Source organism: Notechis scutatus, chromosome 1 (assembly GCF_049901735.1).
Source record: "Notechis scutatus isolate UNSWTSFEM ecotype Mainland chromosome 1, rNotScu1.2, whole genome shotgun sequence".
NCBI lineage: Eukaryota > Metazoa > Chordata > Lepidosauria > Squamata > Elapidae > Notechis > Notechis scutatus.
The window spans coordinates 287,471,038-287,489,890 of record NC_142009.1 but is presented as its reverse complement, the minus strand read 5'-3'; the positions used below and the strand labels follow the sequence as shown (position 1 = coordinate 287,489,890).

At 36.3% G+C, this 18,853-nt stretch overlaps 1 protein-coding gene across 14 annotated transcripts in view; it reads right to left on the bottom strand.

The window, feature by feature from the left end:
- The window catches only part of NPAS3 (neuronal PAS domain protein 3), a 783,057-nt gene that overhangs the window by 198,725 nt on the left and 565,479 nt on the right, over positions 1-18,853 (bottom strand). For all 14 annotated transcript variants that reach the window (XM_087951821.1, XM_087951807.1, XM_087951808.1 and 11 more), the window contains one exon: positions 18,604-18,693. In XM_087951821.1, the coding sequence (XP_087807947.1) occupies positions 18,604-18,693 (90 nt within the window). The remainder of the gene's footprint in view (positions 1-18,603; positions 18,694-18,853) is intronic.

Below are 18,853 nucleotides of genomic sequence, written 5' to 3'. Positions count from 1 at the left end.
CTGGTCGATACACTTGTCTAAAAAATATAATGGATTAGCACATCATTCAACAAACTAGTCAGAAGGCAGGCTCAAGGCGACAGAGACCAAAAAGTAAATTACAGTCAGTCTTAGCAGCAGGCCATGCTCAGAGCTAGGAAACATCCTATCAGTACAAAACCCATATTCTATAAGAATGTTCCACTAAATGAAAGGTTTGAAATATTTACAGTGAAATATAACAAAACAATCAATTCTATGAATACATGTCTATGTTTGTAAATGTTTCCTTTAAAATATGTAAAATACCCTACACTCATTAGCATAAGACTTTTTTTTAATATACAATATTGTCATTTCATGTATTTGTATTTGTTCACTCAGGATTTCTTACAAGTGTCATGTAAATATCTCCAAGAAATGGCACTAAAGGATTCTATAATGTATGTATATAATCATGTAATACTGCTATTCATACTAATAAGCAGCTAACAATATTTTCCTATGATAATAACAACAAAAATAGCATAAACAGCCTCAAAATAAAAATAGGAAATTCAGTGTATCCCAGTATAATACATACATACATACATACATACATACATATTTAATAAAATGCAAAATAAGTTAACAGAGTAAGTTATTATGTCACTGAAGCCTAAAATAATAAAAGAAATGTTTTAATTATGTACTGTCTTATTGCCCATCTCACTTTCAGGTAATTTGTCCTGATAAGGATTGAGTTGTATCCTCACGTGCGTACTCACATACCAGTATGGACAGGAAAGACTTAAATCTTCCTCTATTACCAATTTATTTGCAATAATTCAATAATCAAAACTTTCATGGCTTTAAAAAGAAGAAAATAATTCCTCTGCCTGTATACATTGCAACAAAATATTTGTAGAAAGATTTACATTTCTTACTTTGTGTACATTATTTCCAATCTGGTTTGGACCTGAGCAGATTTACTCAAAAGTAAACAAGCAAAAAGGTATGTGTGAGCCTTTAATTTGTAATGTTATCCCTGAAGGTATCCAAAACTGGTCTTCTCTTAGAACAGAGAAAATGGCAGGACTATCTTGCTACTCAACTGTATTTATTTATGGTACTTCTAAGAACTTTTCCTCTAGGTAAGCACCATGAACTCAACAGCATTCTTAGTCCCAAGTAAGTCAATGTAAAATTGAAATCTTAAAGGAATTTCTTTTAGATATGCAAATTCCAAAATGTACAGAGTATAAGGATACAAACCCAATAATTTATTTTACCAAGCAAGGTTTGGAATTATATATTGATCTGTAATGTATTTGGTTACATTTTATATGCATATAAACATGCATTTTCACAGAATCATGTTTTGCTATGAACACTGCATGACATTTCAAAGTCTAAATACAACATAGGGAGTAAATGAAACTGATAATTAGACAGGAACATTGCAGAAGACAATTATTCAAGTTTCAGAGAATAGGGGTTATGAACTCCAGCAACTTTTTAAAAATTCTTACGAACAAGATAAGAAGCTTCTTCAGTTCTAACTGAACTGAGTTAGAGTTGAAGCAGCTTCTTGGACCAGAAGTGAAATATTTTCAAAAGGGAAAAACCCAAGAAAGTCCAGTTGACTTTTGGAAAAAAAAAACCTTGGGACAACTATGAGCTGGATGATTGAGAATCTCCTACCTCCATAGGAGAATCTCCATAGACATTAAGCATACTTTAAAGAGAGAGGGTTATTCGATACAATTAACAGCCCAAGCATTTATTTCCCAGCTGTTATCTAAAAGTTAAAAATGAGGGAGAGGGACTGGTCCAAAGTCGCTCAGTGAATCCTAGCTAAGTAGGAGCTTCAGCCTGAATCTTCTCTGGATGTGTATATGACTAGCCTCTTGAGTTAGGTGGGCATGGTCTAGAAAAGCAGCAACAGTGGGTTCAGGAATGTTCTTCATCGTTGTAGAATACAATAATGGAATATTTCTAATACATCTGATACCAAACCAAACCAGGTCAGAGCTATTTTGAGATTGTATTTCATTTTTTCTTCCTTCCCAGAACTGAGTAATCTTTCCTGAAACTTCTCCCTCTATGGTTCATTCACTCCATCATATCATCTTTCCCCCCACAAACACAAAAATAGGTCTAGCAGTTCATCAAGGTCAACAGACAAGTCTGACAGGGAAAGTCCAGTTTGCACTAGGAAAATATCCCTCCTCTCCTGTTGCATGGCAATGTCACCTGGAGGTTGTGCGTGCGTGCGTGTGTGTGTATTTATACACACACACACATATTATGGAGATAACACACATACAGAAAGAGCTGGGAGGAATAACTGTGGAAGACAAGGGATGATGTCTTCAAGGGACATGGTGACCCCTTTGAAACGAGGAACATCTGGTAAAATAGCTGTTATCAGCTCTTTAAGGTAAGCAAGATCAAGAAACAGACACAGCAAGGGTTCTGAAATACTCGTCAACATTGTAGGTATAACAGAATATTGAAAGTCTGTCACAAAGTTTGTTTCTACTACAAGCAGAGGATACAAAGAAAGAAGAGTGGAGGCAGGAGAATGAGGGAATAATGTGCCAAGAGTGGTGGCATGGGACATAGTTGAGGGGAAAATGAGGCAGGTTCTTTAAAAACAAATGAACAGTGGCTGAACATATTAGCTTTCTTTACATTCCTATCTGAATAGGTTGTTCAATCTAAGTGCTAGACTTGTTTGGAAATGCTTAGATGTGTAGTATATAAATCAATAATGAAGTGAAAAGTGTTAACTGTTACTCTTGACAGGACTACAGTATGTAACAGGCCAGTGTTAACCATTTCCGACACAGATTAAATGCATTTATTCTTTTGCAAACAAATTTTTCTTTCTTTTTTAATATATGATTCTCAAATGTCCTATGAAAAACTCAGAATAGCAATTCAGTGATGTAATGACATAAGAAATGAACTATTGATCTGTCCAAAGTTCACAGCGGACTTTGGCATTCTACTTTTCTCTGTATCTCTGCATCTAGCTTAGCCTTGTAATCATGCTGATATTATATGCAGTTGCTCCTACATTTTGCGCTAATGTATACAGACATTTACTCTTTTGGTATCCAGAAAACTGATAACTGTGGGAAAAATGGATTCCATGAGCCAGAGAGCTTTATAGCCAAACAAAGATATTCCAGTATTGGGCAAAGGAGATTTGGATACATATGTTAACATTATTGTACAAACATGAAACAAAAAGTTTACTCCATGAGAACCGACAACTGAAGGAATTCTGCAGAAGATAAAATTTCCAAGCTCTCCAATGAAAACCATCCAAGGTGGGACAAGAAGTCTTGGTCTCCCAGTTTCTAGACTGATGCCTTTATACCAAACTGCATCTCATTTATCACTCTATCTATCACTCTATGTACTACCACTCTACCACTTACCATTCTATCTATCACTCTATCTATCTATCCATCCATCCGTCTCATACATAGCTGGAGAAGTACTGGGGCCTGAAGAAGGAACTCAAGAAGATGTGGAAAGTAAAGGCCCAAGTGGTCCCAATGGTAGTAGGAGCACTCCGGGCTATGACTCCTAAGATGGAAGAATGGCTCTAATAGATCCTGAGAACATCATCTGGTCTCTCTGCCCAGAATAACGCAGTGCCAGGAACAGCTGAGATATCCTCAAACTCCCAGGCCTCTGGTAGATGGCCCAAGATTGAGACAATAACACTACACACAGGGGTGAGAAGGGATTTTATATATAGATATATACTACAATTTAGTATTGATTTCTTTAGCAAATGTGTCTTTTTCCCTTCCCAATTTTTCTCTGTAGTTTTCTCTTCCTGATTTTGGTCAATTCCTTCTAACCCCTGTACATAATTCAGAAAAGTCCTACAACATACAGAGAGGGTTTGACAGAGCAAAAGAAGGAATGAAAAGGCACACATATGGAAGATTTTTAAAAAGAAAATACTACTAGTTTATCACAGTCTCTTTCTATGTATATATGAATATTATTATTTTTTTAATCACCAGTCTCTTATAGTGAGTTTATGTTGCTAACTATCTGGAATCAAAACTGAAATTTACTTACAAATATTTGAAACGCGTATGTTTCATTAATATACTGTACCTTATATGGTAAAATAGCAATATATTACAAACTGTGAAGAATCTAACAGCAACAGCCTTATTAAAATGTAAACTATATATCTTTATAAAAAATAAAATATTAAGAATGAAGTACCAATAATAATTGACATAATTGACCTACGAAAACATTCTCATCAAGAATTCAGGATTCTCGCATTTATGTAGTTGCAACTTTAAAAGTCCTTCACATCTAAGTGCTAATCTAATTGCAGTTCATATTTTGTATAATCTTCCCAAAAGGAAAACTAATTTCAAAATATTTGATCATAAAAGTTGTCCTAGATTTTACACGCATAATTTAATCAAATAATATCAGATAATCTTTAACAGGAAATTGGTAGGAACTTCATTTAAGCAGCATCCATTTGCACTTATATAAATGTACTGAGTGTGTAGGAAGAATTTGACAGCTTGCCATATGTGATTTCATTCCGTAGCCTACCTACTTTACCATCAAAAGTTATATCCTTTGAAGCATTGCCAGAATTACTTTAGCCCAGAAGATATGCTAGATGTGCCCTTTAAAAGCCATATCATTTCCTTTCTATTCTGACTAGTTCAGTGTAGCATCTGCTCAACTAAATTCCTTTGAAGGTTAACCTCCTCCCTCCTTACCCCCCCCCCCCCTTCACTGAACCTGTTGTACAGCTGTGGTAGCCAATACTGAATGAGGTTTGCCCAGGCCTATATTTGAGTTAAATGAACTTGCAAAAAGAAAAAAAAAGTCTCATGAATCAATCATCTTTTCAATCACCTCTTAAAATTAATTTACTGAAATGAACAGACAGTATTTTATTTGAAATCAGCACAATGCTGATATTCTCTCTGAGTAAGCTAGGATGTGGGTGTCTTTGTCTGACATGAAGGCAACCCAAAATGAACAACTAGAGCTGCATAGATATGACAAAACCCTTAATGTATAAAAACACCAGAGATAAACATATGTTTCTGAAAGGGAAGAAAATATGCACCTATTCATGGAGAAATGTTTTTTTTCTTTTGCAGTGTGCAGAGTATGTGTATGGTAGAATAAATATGTTTAGTAGGCAAATTCTACGCCAAAGCATAAACTGGCAATATTGTAACAATAAAATTATAGGAATAAATATATATATATTTGTGATATGTATGCTATATAGTTATATTCAAAGCAATCACAGTACTTTGGATATGAGATCAGCGGCAAATAAATTTCATAAAATAAATATTATAAAAATACTTTGTTTTGGACTCAGAGGGCATTAAGTTGAGATCCACTGCAATGGAAAAAGAAGCGAAGCCAAAAATCTCTGTTGTAATCTTTGACTAGCATAAAGTAATATTTGCAATTGTTCCAACATGAATTGTCTAGCAGCTCTGGAAAAAATAACTTAAATTGGAATTGTCAACATAAAGCTATATAATCACTATTAGCACCCTTAATCTAGAAATTTGGTAAGAATAACAGAACAGAGTAACAGAGTTTGAAGGGACCTTGTAGGTCTTCTAGTCCAATCCCTTGCTCAGGTAGGGGAACCTAAACCATTTCAGACAAATGGTTTGTCCAATCCCTTCTTAAAAACCTCAATGATGGAACACGCACAGCTTCTTGAGGCAATTTGTTCCACAGATTCACTGTACTATCAGGAAATTTGCTGTAAGATTCCATTTTGCCCAATTTTGTCACAATGCATTTAAGCTTCTAAACTTATGGCAGCATGTACAGAAGCATTAATATATGGGTATAGTTTAACTATGTGTTCACAAATGAGCAAAATGAATGCATAAAGTAAATTATGTAAATTATAAATGATTAAAATAAAAGTGAACTCACAGATCTGTCCATAGCTATTCTCTTTAATAACTTTTTCTTTCATTTTAATAATTGCTTCCTTTGTAATAATAGCTTTTCCATTCCTTGCATCCATAATGTAGATACAAGGAAGTGGAACAGTTCCTAAATTCATCCTGATATGTTCTTGTACTATTACTTGCTTTTCCCAAAAACATTTCAAATAGCAATAGCACTTAGCAGTTAGACTTATTTGCTGCTTTACAGTGCTTTATACCCTCTCTTAATGGTTTTATAGAGTTCGCTATTACCCCCCAAAATCTGGATCATCATTTTACCAACTTTGAGTCTATCAGGACTGAACTTCCTGGCAGTGTCATCTACTGTCATCTGAACCTAACTTGATCCTGAGTTGTTACTTGATGCCAAGGTTACATGAAAAATATTTGAAAACATGCAACACATAAACATGAGATTCCAAAGCCTTTTCCTACAGGCCACGTTGGTTAGCAACAAATAAAATGATCTAATATAAGTTACTACCCTTTGTTCATCCCACATTTCATTATTTGGTATTTTCTCCCCCTCTTCAACTGGCCCATTAAACATATTCACACAAATCATCGAATAGATTTGATTTCGCCAATTAGTCTCTTTCTCTATATTTCTGGTTATAAAAGAGAGAATTCCACACAATTGCCCAAACCCCTGAACTGCTAAAATTACTGAATGCTGCATTCAATGAAGAACAAGTGGGATGAGATTATGTTCTATTATACAAGAGTTAATTTTGTGAAGCCCAGGGATGGAACTGGAGTTCCATTTATATTTTTATTCACAATTTATTTTCTTAAACCCATTTATGAATTGCAATACTTGTATACATCGAATTCTGCCATTTTTAGAATTTTGTGGTACAGTTTGCCATTGAAAGATTTTGAGGAATACCACAAAAGTACCTTGTATTAATGGGAAAATTGTTTGCAAACATGTGTGCATTACAGAAAATGTAAAAAAAAAATGCCTATATTGAACCTGATTTAATTTTATGAAGATTTTTTTCAAAGGAGCAAACGGAAGTAGAAACATTTTTCAGTAAAAGCTGGTAAAAAAGAGAAGGTGGGTTAATATTGTTGGATTCAAATTCTATACTGTTATATTGCAACTTCAAATTATTACTGACCATATTATTTTAAAGATACACATAATACTTCTGAATTGCTATCCTTTCTTACACAAGTAAAAATGTGATATTTCAATCTCAGGTTTCTTATTCAAGCATTCCAATTCCTATCTAACCGAGAGCTGCCATGGATGAATTTCAGAGCAAAACAAAATGTAACATTACTACAGAAAGATGGAAACTTCTATTAAAACAAAGTTTTACTTCAGTTGTGATAAATGCAATAGCCATGTAGTAGATAATAATAAATGTAATAGCCATCCTCAAGCAAATAAGGATTCCTATAAATTGAATGTTAATTCTTAAAGAAAGGCATGACAATTTTATGAGAGTAAACTCACACTGAGATATATTAACACATCCACCCTGCTAGGGTTAGCATTATATTTTACACTCATTCATGGAATCAATTCTAATGCTTCCGTAGAAAGTGTTTCAGTGACTGTGGCTTTCTTGTCCATTTCAATGGAGAGGTCAACATTAATTGCATGCATGGATGGGTCCTCCAGTGAAAAGAATGTACATGAACCTACATGGTCTAGGATAACTGTCCTTGAACTGTCAACTGCAAGATGCTCCCCCCCAAAAAGGAGATTCTTTACCATCAGCCCTGGAAACTAAGGCGGTTATAGAGCTTCTTTCTAACTGTGAGAAATACTGATTTCTGGGTTGCCACTTTTTTCCATATAACAAAATCTTACTGCCATTTTCTTCATGTAAGTACTTGAGAATTACTGGACACTCATGGCATCATTTCTGAACAAATTATTAAACTAATTGAAACAATAGTTTAATAATTCTTTATGATAATGTACTTTATATGTCTACATCATGACAAAAATACTATTGTTATATTTCAGTTTGTTCTTCGTACAATTACAGGAAAGCATTAGGCATAGAAAATCTTTTTTAAAAAACATTTCATGCTTGGAATTATTGCAGAAAAGGAAGAGTTTCCAGCCATTAAATGGCCATGCTACAAGGTTGTGTTTTATTACTCTAAGAATTTGCACAATTCATTATAACTAGTGACTTCCCCTTGCATAAAGGATTTTGGTGTTTCAAATTTAATGGCTATTAAATATATTCCAAAGAACAAATAAGGTAGACCTGAGACATATGTAAAAAATATTCTGCATTTTCTTAGCATCTTCACTCATACCTAGTTCCATTTATTCTGCAGAATATTTCAAACGCAATTCTATGTATGTTTACTCAAAAGTAAATCACACTGTATTCAAACAACTTTTTTCTTAGGAAATTCTATATGGCATTATGGCTTTACAATGATTTGTCTAACACAATAGAGACATACAGAAGGGAAATATCCAAGCACTGTGATGAGTTATAAATACTAATCTCAACTTTAACAACATGATGAAAAGAAAAATATGTTATGTTTGCAGCTGTGTGTTGTGCTTTCAATTGGCTACAAAATGAGAGCCAGTAGATTATTACATGGCTTTCTAAAGTTGGAAATTTGGATGGCATTTACTAGCATAACCTTTCAACTCTGAGCACATCAATAGAAGAAGGCAGTGGTTTGAAATATGATTCCTTTCAGATAGCATATCCTCATTCATCTGACTGTGATGCTCTGTGCTCCATTGCACAAACAGCAGCTCACCCACTTCTGAGAGGACACTAATAAAAAAGGCATCAATTTTCAGCTCTAGTACTACTGTGATCTCTTTATATGTTCGACATCCAACATTAAATTAAAATGCTGTTATAAATCCTACTTTCTGAATCTGGAATGAGTGTTGGGTTTTTGTCGCATGAGACCGCAGCAAATCTTGTCAAAAGCAAGGAAGCACGTCTTGTTCACTCAGAATTAATGTTGTGGATGAAGGAAGGAGGTAATGGGTGAATATGGTGAATTTTAGGTGCCCAAGACAGTGAGTAATGAGCTTTGGAAAGCATTGAAAACAATAAAGCTTCCTGCATTCTGTGAGCTGTTAATTTACCAATTTGGTGAACAGCAATGCACAATGTGCAGGGATTAACTTTTAAAAGGTGATTCCCCTCCTGAAACGGGATGTTATGTGTTTGACTAATTTAAATCATTGCGGACACAGAAAGAGAGGAAAGGCAGAAGGGGGTGAGGAAGAGAGAATTTCTCCAGCAAAATGTCTTGGAACACTGCGTTGGCATTCATGCTTTCTGTCACTTGCACTTGCCGTGTTTCAAAAGTTGTCATGGGAGAAAAGGGAATGCATCTCACTTTTACTTAAAATACTGTAAGGAATTCCGGGCATCAGAATGAATGGAGACAGATGGCACATTTCTGTATTTAGAAGTCTGTAATATGCTTTGGAGTGTTTCAGCTGAGTCTGATAACCTCGAATGGCAGGTATCCTTCCCTCTCCTTTTAAAAGCAGCACCAAACTAGACCACAATGACAGATAATATTCCCTTATTTCATTCATCCATTCATTCATAATTACAAAGCAAAGCAACAACCCTTGCCTTTCTGGGGGGAAAGGGGATGTGAGATGGGGGAGGAGGGTGCCTTGAACAGTGGTTCGATATCTGGATCGAACAGAGGAACTTTTTTCCCCTTAGGATCTTGCCTAGAGAAACCTTGACATGCACAAAGTCAGAAGCTAGACAAAGTTGCCCTGGTGAGAACGATAAGGTCACCCGTGGGATTGCTCAGATTATCTCTGTCAAGCACTTGGACAGCATGCAGTCAAATGATGCATCATGCAGTCATTTTCAGGGGGTGGAAATCAATTTCTTCACCAGGTCGCTATTTGCTTTTCAAAGTGCCCTTGTAGGCCTTCCACCACCAAGCATTTATCAATTTAAATGTTGTAAACTGATAATGCGCTATGTCCCTTGTACTGTTTCTGAATCATTTTGATACTTCTATTTTCTCAATTGTCCTGCACCCCATTGTGTTTCTATCTTTTAAAATGGGTTCCCCCTTCTCTCTTTTCAATTAAATGCACTTATAAACAAAAACAAACCTGGGCTGATTAACGTTTTAATTAATTTTGAGTGGTTAAAACAAATCTCCCTCAAAGCTATATGATTATTAATATGTTTATTTCATATGCAATTATATGATGCTTGTTTAGTGTTTTTTTTTTAATGAGATGAAATCTTCGTGAAACACTATCAATAGTGTGGTGAGGATATATGCAATGAATATTCATTATTCTGGACAAGGACATTCAAATTTACTGAGTGGCAGAAAAAATATGGCAGTGTGGTGTTTTTTCTTCAAAGCTCCCCTTTTTATGTCTTTTAAACTATATACAAAATTACTCTCTTTTTCTCTCTAAATCTGTATTTTAAAATATGAACTTAAGTTGCAGCATGGGAAAGGAATGCAAATATCAACATTTCTTTGAAAACATATTGTAACCAAACTAAGGAAATAGCCAGATACAAGCTTCAAATACATTTGCATCAAAACCAGGTGGGACATAGTTGTTGAAGCTTGGTTTTCAGAAAAGCAAAGGAATTACATGTCAGTTTGCAAAGCATCCTTAACCTCTAGTGAGTTATTGGCTCTTAGCCAAGTTATCATGGGAATCTAATTCTTCTTTATTATTCAAATAAACCACATTTGGCACCTGGTTCCCTTTCAGAATAGCTTCACAAATAGTGTGAGTACTGTCATTTATTTGACCTTGTTCTTCTATGCTGTTGCTCTAATTTTATTTGCCATTCTACATGACAAATACTCAGGAATCCAACATACACAGCTTGGTTTGTTATTATATGAGCAAAGCACATAAATATACCACTTCAGTTTCACCTATTTTGCTTTTTAAAAGGACCCAACCTAAACAACAACTTATCCTTTATTCCCCTTCACCTCTATTAGCTCTCATTATGTGTGCAGCTGTACTCTTCCCCTTTCCAGCAGAATCTTTTTAAGGGGGCAATTTGCATCCTTGTATTCTGGGTTGCCGAAAGGCATATTTTGAGGTGAAGGCTTTAATTTAGAAAAGGGAAAATTCCGATCAGTTACAATTCAATATTTAAAGAACTCATTTAAAAAAATAAATAAAGGTTATTCTAATATTACCTTTTCTGAAAGGCATCAAAACATTGAACTCGCTTAGTTTCTGAGACATTGATATTCTCAGTTTTCTCTTTCCAAGAATGAGTGAGTTTGGGAGTCCTTGGATTCCTTAATTCATGAATCCAATCCAATCTGGCATTTATTCTCTTTATTAGAGAACTGTAATCCCCGTCCACCTTGGTGTCACAAAAGTCCATCTCATCCAACATCTGTATGAACCTGATACACAAAACTTGGAATTCACATTTGGACCTGACAACATGCCTCTGTCTCCTATATCCACGCCAAAGTCAGAGCACCTAAATTGAATTATGTGTGATGAGAGGTAGGTTTTGGCTCTCATTCCAGCTCCAAATTCAGATTTCCCCTTTGACATCCTGCACTTTAGAAGGGAAATTTTAAGAAACCACCATCAACAGGGCTACAAGATTCCAGATATATTCCAGATGACCACCAGGGGGCAGAAAAGAGAGAAAGAAAACCTAACACTTTGCTGTATAACAACTAAAAGGTGTAGATATGACACAGCGATAATATCTGAAAGCATGATTTGATGAAATCTCTTTTGAATAAAATTACTTCCTGTAAGCTTTGCACAACTGTTAGTAGAGAACAATCTTAGGGCTTTAAGTTATGGACTGCAAAATATCTGGGCAACCACTAGATGGAAACAAAGCGAGTCACTACATCATGCTAAATCAAAACCAAACATTAAATCATAAAAGCAGTAAATAAACAAATACAAGGTGCGGCCCCCGCAGAGCCGGAAGGGAAGGAAAAGCTGGGGGGGGGGGGGGGGGGGGGGCCGGGCAACAGAGAGGAAAAGTGCCTTCCTCCGGGGAGGGGGGGGGGGGGGGGGGGGGGGGGGGGGGGGGGGGGGGGGGGGGGGGGGGGGGGGGAGGGGGGGGGGCGGGGGGGGGGGGGGGGGGGGGGGGGGGGGGGGGGGGGGGGGGGGGGGTTTGTTGGGGGGGGGGGGGGGGGGGGGGGGGGGGGGGGGAGGCTCCACTCAGGCCTCGCTCATCTCTCTTGGTGATTAAACTTTTTTTTTGATGGGGAATTTTTTCCATTTACCAGTAGTGCTGCATTCCCCTGCTAACCGAGTAAAAGTCCCTTTTTTGTGTAAAATAGTTTTATACCAACCAAGATATACTATTTATTATCAGTATCATGCACACATGATTAAGCAGAAATTACAGAAAAGAGAATGACTCTAGGAAACTGCTATTATGCAGTTGAGCTTTCCTATGGAGGATTGCCAAAATAGAAGGCTGCTCACATTTTATAAACAAAACAACACTGGGAGATCTCTAGACCCTAATCAAAAAATGATCAGGACTGAAAGGGACCTTAATGTAGATTCAGATTAAAAAAAATCTTTAACCTTGTGAGGTCACTGGTCAGGTGTACAATATCAATAACACATTGGAGTATTCATATTTTTTAAAATGTTTTCATGAGCTCTCTCAATGGAGCCAATATAAACTAACTAAATATGACTGCAGCGTAAATGGAGATGTTATTGCATTAGCTATTGGGATGGGATGAAAACTATCCCAGAGCTGTTACTGCTCTCTGTGTGTCACAATGTGTTCCACCCCCAACCCATCCCAAGTTGCACTAAATGCCTTTGTCAAGTTTCTTCTTCTGAGTGTAGAAATTGTTAGCATGGGTGTTTTCCCTGCTGATATCACTCTTATAAGTGTGAAAGTGAAACATTCCAAATGTGGACCAATTTACTTTCGCAATGCTTGCTTTTATGATTTATGTGCCATCCAACTGTTGTTTCCTCTTAGACCTTGTTGATGGCCATCCTCTTTTTCTCTTGCCTTCCACCTTTCCCAGCATTGTAGATGTCTCAAGAGACTTAGCTGTTCACATAATGTTCCCAAAATATGATAATTTGTTCCTTAAGTGAGATTGGTATGTGGATTGATTGATTTGTTCTATGATCTATTTATGTTTCTTTTTGGCTCTGGAATTGATTTATCCTATGATTCATATATTTTTCCCCAATACTCAGTGGCATCCATGCTCTTTCCATCTTTCCATCCTGTCACTTTAAAGTCTTTTGTTGCATAGAGTGTCAAAGGGAAAATCATTTCCAGCATTATTCTGATCTTTGTAAGTATAGACACTTTAATTGATATCTTACCAAGTGCTAATCTGCCCTGTATTTTTTTTACTGGTTATTCCTTTATTCTTGATAGTAGATCCTAAAAGGAAAATGCTCTCCATCACTTCTATATCTTCGCTGTTAATTCGAATACTGGTTGCTGTATCTGTTCTCATTAGTTTGGTCTCCCCTATACTTAATCTTAATCACATTTTTTTGCTCCTTGACTTTCATTACTAAAACTTCTAGTTCATTTACATTTTCAGCTTTCAGAAAAGAGTTATCAGCATAGCGCAGGTTATTGGTGCTTCTTTCTCTAGATTTAAAAATCTCGTCTCCCTCAATATATATTTAGCATAATTTTAATAAATAAGAAGAAAATATACAGCTTTGTCTTACACCTTTGTCAGCTTGCCACCAGTCTGTTTCACCTTGTTCTGCCTGGATTGTGTCTCCTTGTCAGATGTATAGGTTTCACATAAAGAAAATGAGATGTTTTAGGATTTCCATTTCCCTAAGGCCATTCCACAACTTGACAATCAATCAAAACAATGAAAGAGCTTTCTATAATCAAGAAAGCATATAGTAACTTCATTTTACAATGATTGGTTTTTTCAGTTATCTAGTGTGCATCAACAATATTGTTTCTTGTTCCTCAGCCTTTTCTAAAACCAGCTTGAATATTTAGCAACAGAATCAAAGTTAAGAAAAGAACCACTCTGGTGCTATAGTTAAAGTTTTGGAGTAGCACTGTGGAAACCTAAGTTCAAGTCTGCACTCATCCATGGAAACTCCCTGAATGACTATTTCTTAGCGCAATGTATTACATAGGGTTATTATGGGAATTAAATTAAGGGAGAATCCCATGTAGGCTGCCTTCTACTTCTGAAGAAAAGATAGCATATACACTGTACATTGTAGATAGAAAGATGTCACTGAAGCATTACTTTCAAAAAAATACAAACCGAACACTACTGAACAATTAAATTCCTGAAAAACTGTAAAGTTTATGTAAAGATCTGCAACCTCTGCCAGCTAATAGCAGGAACCCAGCAGTGTTTATTTTATGGCAATTACAGTATTATGAATTCAAAGCAAGTCCATAGCCCTTTAAAGCTTGTTCCTGGCACTTTTATTAAAAACAAGAATTCAGTAACATAACAGGTCGCTACAATGATCTTCACACTTGGAAAATTTTTTGAGCTTGCACTGGCACAGTAATTTCTGTTGATGTTCGCTTTCTTCTGCAGTAAATAAAAGTTTTAGAATGCTTAATTTAGTGTGGATTATTGCAATCACTGTTAGTGATGAATACTGAAAACATCATAGCTGCTGGAAAGGCTATTAGACTGGCAATCTCTGAATCTCTGGGGAAAAGGTAGCATGATACTTGGAATAGTTTATAGATTTGTAACTTAAGCACTCATTTATTCTTTTAAATATGCTCACTCCTTTTTCTTTTGCAATATTTTTTTTAAAAAAAGGAGGTTTATAGGCAAATATATGAACTGCTGAATAACAGTCTCATATAAAATGCAGCTCTCCTAATTCGAAATACACAATGCCTTTGAGATACAAATTACTTGAACATACCAGAGATCAAAGACACAATACCTTAGTAGCAACTAGAACTGTCGCATCTAAGGATGCAAATTTGGCCATCTATAGATAAGCTTTGATTCCCCTCCCTCCCGAATGATCAGTATCTTTCTCAATTGCTCATTTATATGAAGAAGTGTTGCTCACTGTGATCATGTCTGTTTCATATTTCCATGAATGTCTCAATGCTTCACAATCAGCCCAAGTCTAAGGGGGCTATAATACTTTGACGAGACAAACCTAGCATCAGTGGTGAAATGCTACCTGTTTGGCCAAACCAGTAGTAAAAAAAAAAAAATTCTGACGATCAGCTGAGGGGAGAAAGAAGAGAAAAGTGCAGGATCAGTCCTCCCACCTGCCCCTGAGCTTTTCTGTTCTTTATCCTCTCAGATGATTGGCACTGCAGAGTCTCAGCTGGTGTTTGGAAAACTGCATGCCTGCGTTAAGTGAACCGAACCAGTAGGGAAACTGGTAGAATCCCACCACTGGCTAGCATCCCTTCTCTTCCTGTATTTGCAATCCAAGATGGAGAACAATTCCCCTCCTGACTGACTCCACTGTAGCCTAAACCTCAATAATATTCCCCTCTCTTATCCCCTTTCCCACGGAGATGCAATCGTGGCAGGCCACAGAGGGACAGAGTTCTCTTTTCCCAAAGTTTGACTGGTGCTTCAACAGGGAGCGACAACCTGTCCCATTATTGTTTTATCCATTTTGGCACACCATATTATCAAGACTCTGCAGACACTTCAACCCGGAAAATATGTTAAAGGTGAGTAGAAGGATGTTTCTGCCCTTGGTACTGGAGAAAGTGGGGAAAAGGAACTTTTGTTTTTAAATAATAACCCAAGAAATAGAAAACTGCCTAGAAAGGTTTTCAGCCCAAAGCATCATTTATATTTGTAACAATTATTATGGACTGTATGATGAATTCTGAAAAACAGGAAAGATGGCTCAAGGTCTCCAGACTCTTTCAGACAAAACAAGGAAGATGAGGTAGAGTACAGCATTCTTGGAGTCTGGAGGAAACAGTGGAAGCAATCTCACCAGTTTGCTTTCAATAAATAGCTATTTTATGATCTGATGCTAGATAACTATTTTGTGATTGGACACATACAGCTAGGAAACCATCTTGTCAAAATACCCAGAATGTCAAAGATGTGTACACAATTCTGCAGGTCATTCCAAAGAAAATGATAATGAGCCTACCACTAATGCTTAAGCTGCAAAGAACAGGACATGAATGATAGGAATATAGTATGAAGAAAGCCTTTCATGAACAGAAATAAAACTCCCACACCTTACCTAGGTAGCTAATTCTGCTGGTCTTTTTGCCAAGAGGAAACAGACAAGAAACTTTGATACATCGTATAGAGATTAAATAATGACCCTCTTCAACTCCTGTGCCAATCTCTGTTTTGGCAGGCTGTGCATTTCCTCTCTCAAAAATGGAGAGAGCAGTACAGCTCTTCCCCAGGGCATCAAAAGGGCTGTGCATCTGTCCACTGCATCAAAGTGTTCTCAGTGGGATCAAAGCTGCTCTGAATGGATTTGCACTGCAACAACGGCGAAAATAATCACATCAGGGATCTTGAGAAATATTTCCTTACATTTTTAAAAAGCAGCCAACCTATCCTGAACTCAGTATGATGCCCCCTTTCTTTTCCAACCAAAGGCTGGGCCCTTGAAGCAGACTATTTGACCTCAGGAAGCAGATTTTACTCATTTTATTGGCAATTACACTGTCTTATTTTTAATCATACGTTTTTCAGCAAAGCACTGACTAAAAAAAGAAAAAAGGTGTTCCCTATTGTTTGGCCAGATGCTACATTCAGCCCACTATTGTAAGCAGAAAAGCAATAACCTGCCCCAGAGTCTAGGTTTTGGTTTATGGGAGCTGAAATTGTAGGCAGCTGGAGGGCCCTAATCTGTGGAAAGCTGGGTCTGCCTGTAGTTCAAAAAAGTTTGTGTAATGGTGCTGCAGCTCACTACAGGAGTACGCTTTTAGCAAGGAGGATGCGGGCAGGGTTAAAGCCAACTTTTTTTTTCTTGAACAGATGATATTTCAGATGGTGACACTATTCCAGATGCATCAATTTCCTTGAAAATCGAATCCATATATGTGCATATGCTGTGCTGGCAGGAGGACTGCCTAAAATGGCCCCAGCCCAAGAGCTAATATTCTTTTGGCCAGAATAATGCAATTATTATTTTCCTAGCTATCAGTCTAAGCATACAGAGCCATCTGTTATGCAAAGCAAACATACACATCTCAATTACAGAAAATGCAGTTGCCTTGACAGAATTTGGATTACACCACTAACCAGGGCTGTTAAATTTGTTTTCAGATAGTGTATAATGATGGATGCCTTTCAGGAGTTTCCTAATTAGTATTTACCTGTTTAAACTGATTAACCACCCTTCTTTTCGCTGCTTTATTAAACTTTTTTGGACACCGCATAAAACAGATTAATATATAATATGATGAACCCAAGACAATAATAACCATTAATGTATTCTGTGTTTTTTTTTAAAAAAAACTCCATTAATAAATGGAGTTTATAATGTATGATTTATTAGTAACGAATTATGAAACATTTGAAACTGACACCCAAACAATCAAAGCAGGAATTACATCTTATTCCAAACTAAGATCAGAGTGAGATATAAAAATATATTGAATTTTGCTCTTAATTCTCTTGCCATTTTCATACACAGAGAGAGAAAGAGAGACAGAGAGAGAGAGAGAATGGATGTAAACCAATATAACCAATGGACATTTCATAAATAATGTTCTGAATTGGTATTTCATTATTTTAAGTCCTGGGTATTTTTCTTTTACCTAAGTTATTGTAACTATTGTTGTTATTAGGTTTTTATCCTGGCTTTCCTCCAGATGTTCATACATGCATAGCCAGCACTGCTAATTCTTAATTGATTACTTTAGTTGAACATTTTCAACTTAATTTAGGACAACTAATTAAATCATAATATTATGAAAAGTTACAATCCAAGGACTGTCTTAATAATCACAGCAATGCAAGCAAAACATCCAGTACAGCTCTCCATTCTATGCAAAAAAGATGTAATGTTATCATAGTTGAGTTCTTCAAGTGTAATTCTATTATAGGCACAGTAACCCATTTTGTAAAAAAGCACGTCCAAGGCTTCCCAATTTTTTCAGGATATCTCTGATCCCACAGTTACTGACAGCTCAGTTAACTGTAACAAATAAAAAAAAAAATTCTTCCTCTTCATACAGTCTTAGACTTTAAAAGGAAATGATACAAAAGAACAAACAATTACACTGCACTGTTTCTCATTTATTTATACATGTGCAAAAAGAGCAGACTGTGCCCTTCTTGAAATCCTCCCTGTAAGTCTTTTTAATGGTTTCTTTCAGCATTTCCTGACTCCAAGAGACTCCCTGCCATCGTGTCAGCTCCCAGGATAACAGCCGGATTCTCCATAAACATCCAGTAATAGGGCACATGGGAAGCACTATGTCTGTGTCCCTTTCCTAACAGCTATGAAGGTTTAAAGTTCAAAACAACTGAGAAAAGAAACTTCATTTGTTCTCAATAAATTAATAATGATTTTTTATGGGAGAAAAGGGTTTTTCAAGTTCCCACTTTTTCTTTTTCCAGCTTACACCACCTTCTAGGATGTGTAAAACCAAGCCATTAAATTGTAAATTCAAATTGATGTGAAAAGTTCCAGAATATTTTAAAAAGAGTGAGCCTTAAAATGGAATGTGAATGTTCTACTTACTTGGGAGAGGCCAAGATAAATGGAGACAGTTTCCGAAATGTACAAAAACTTTCCCTCTTGGTTTAGTGCAAATACAAATCCATCCAGTGACTGCAAAAGAAAAAGAGGAAAAAGTGAGACATTACATACAATGAAATATATACAAACAGATAAAACATAACTGTCATAAACAATGGATTTTCCTTACAGACATTATCACATTAAAATGCATAAAACATTATTTGTACTTAGAAGAGAACTGACAAGACGT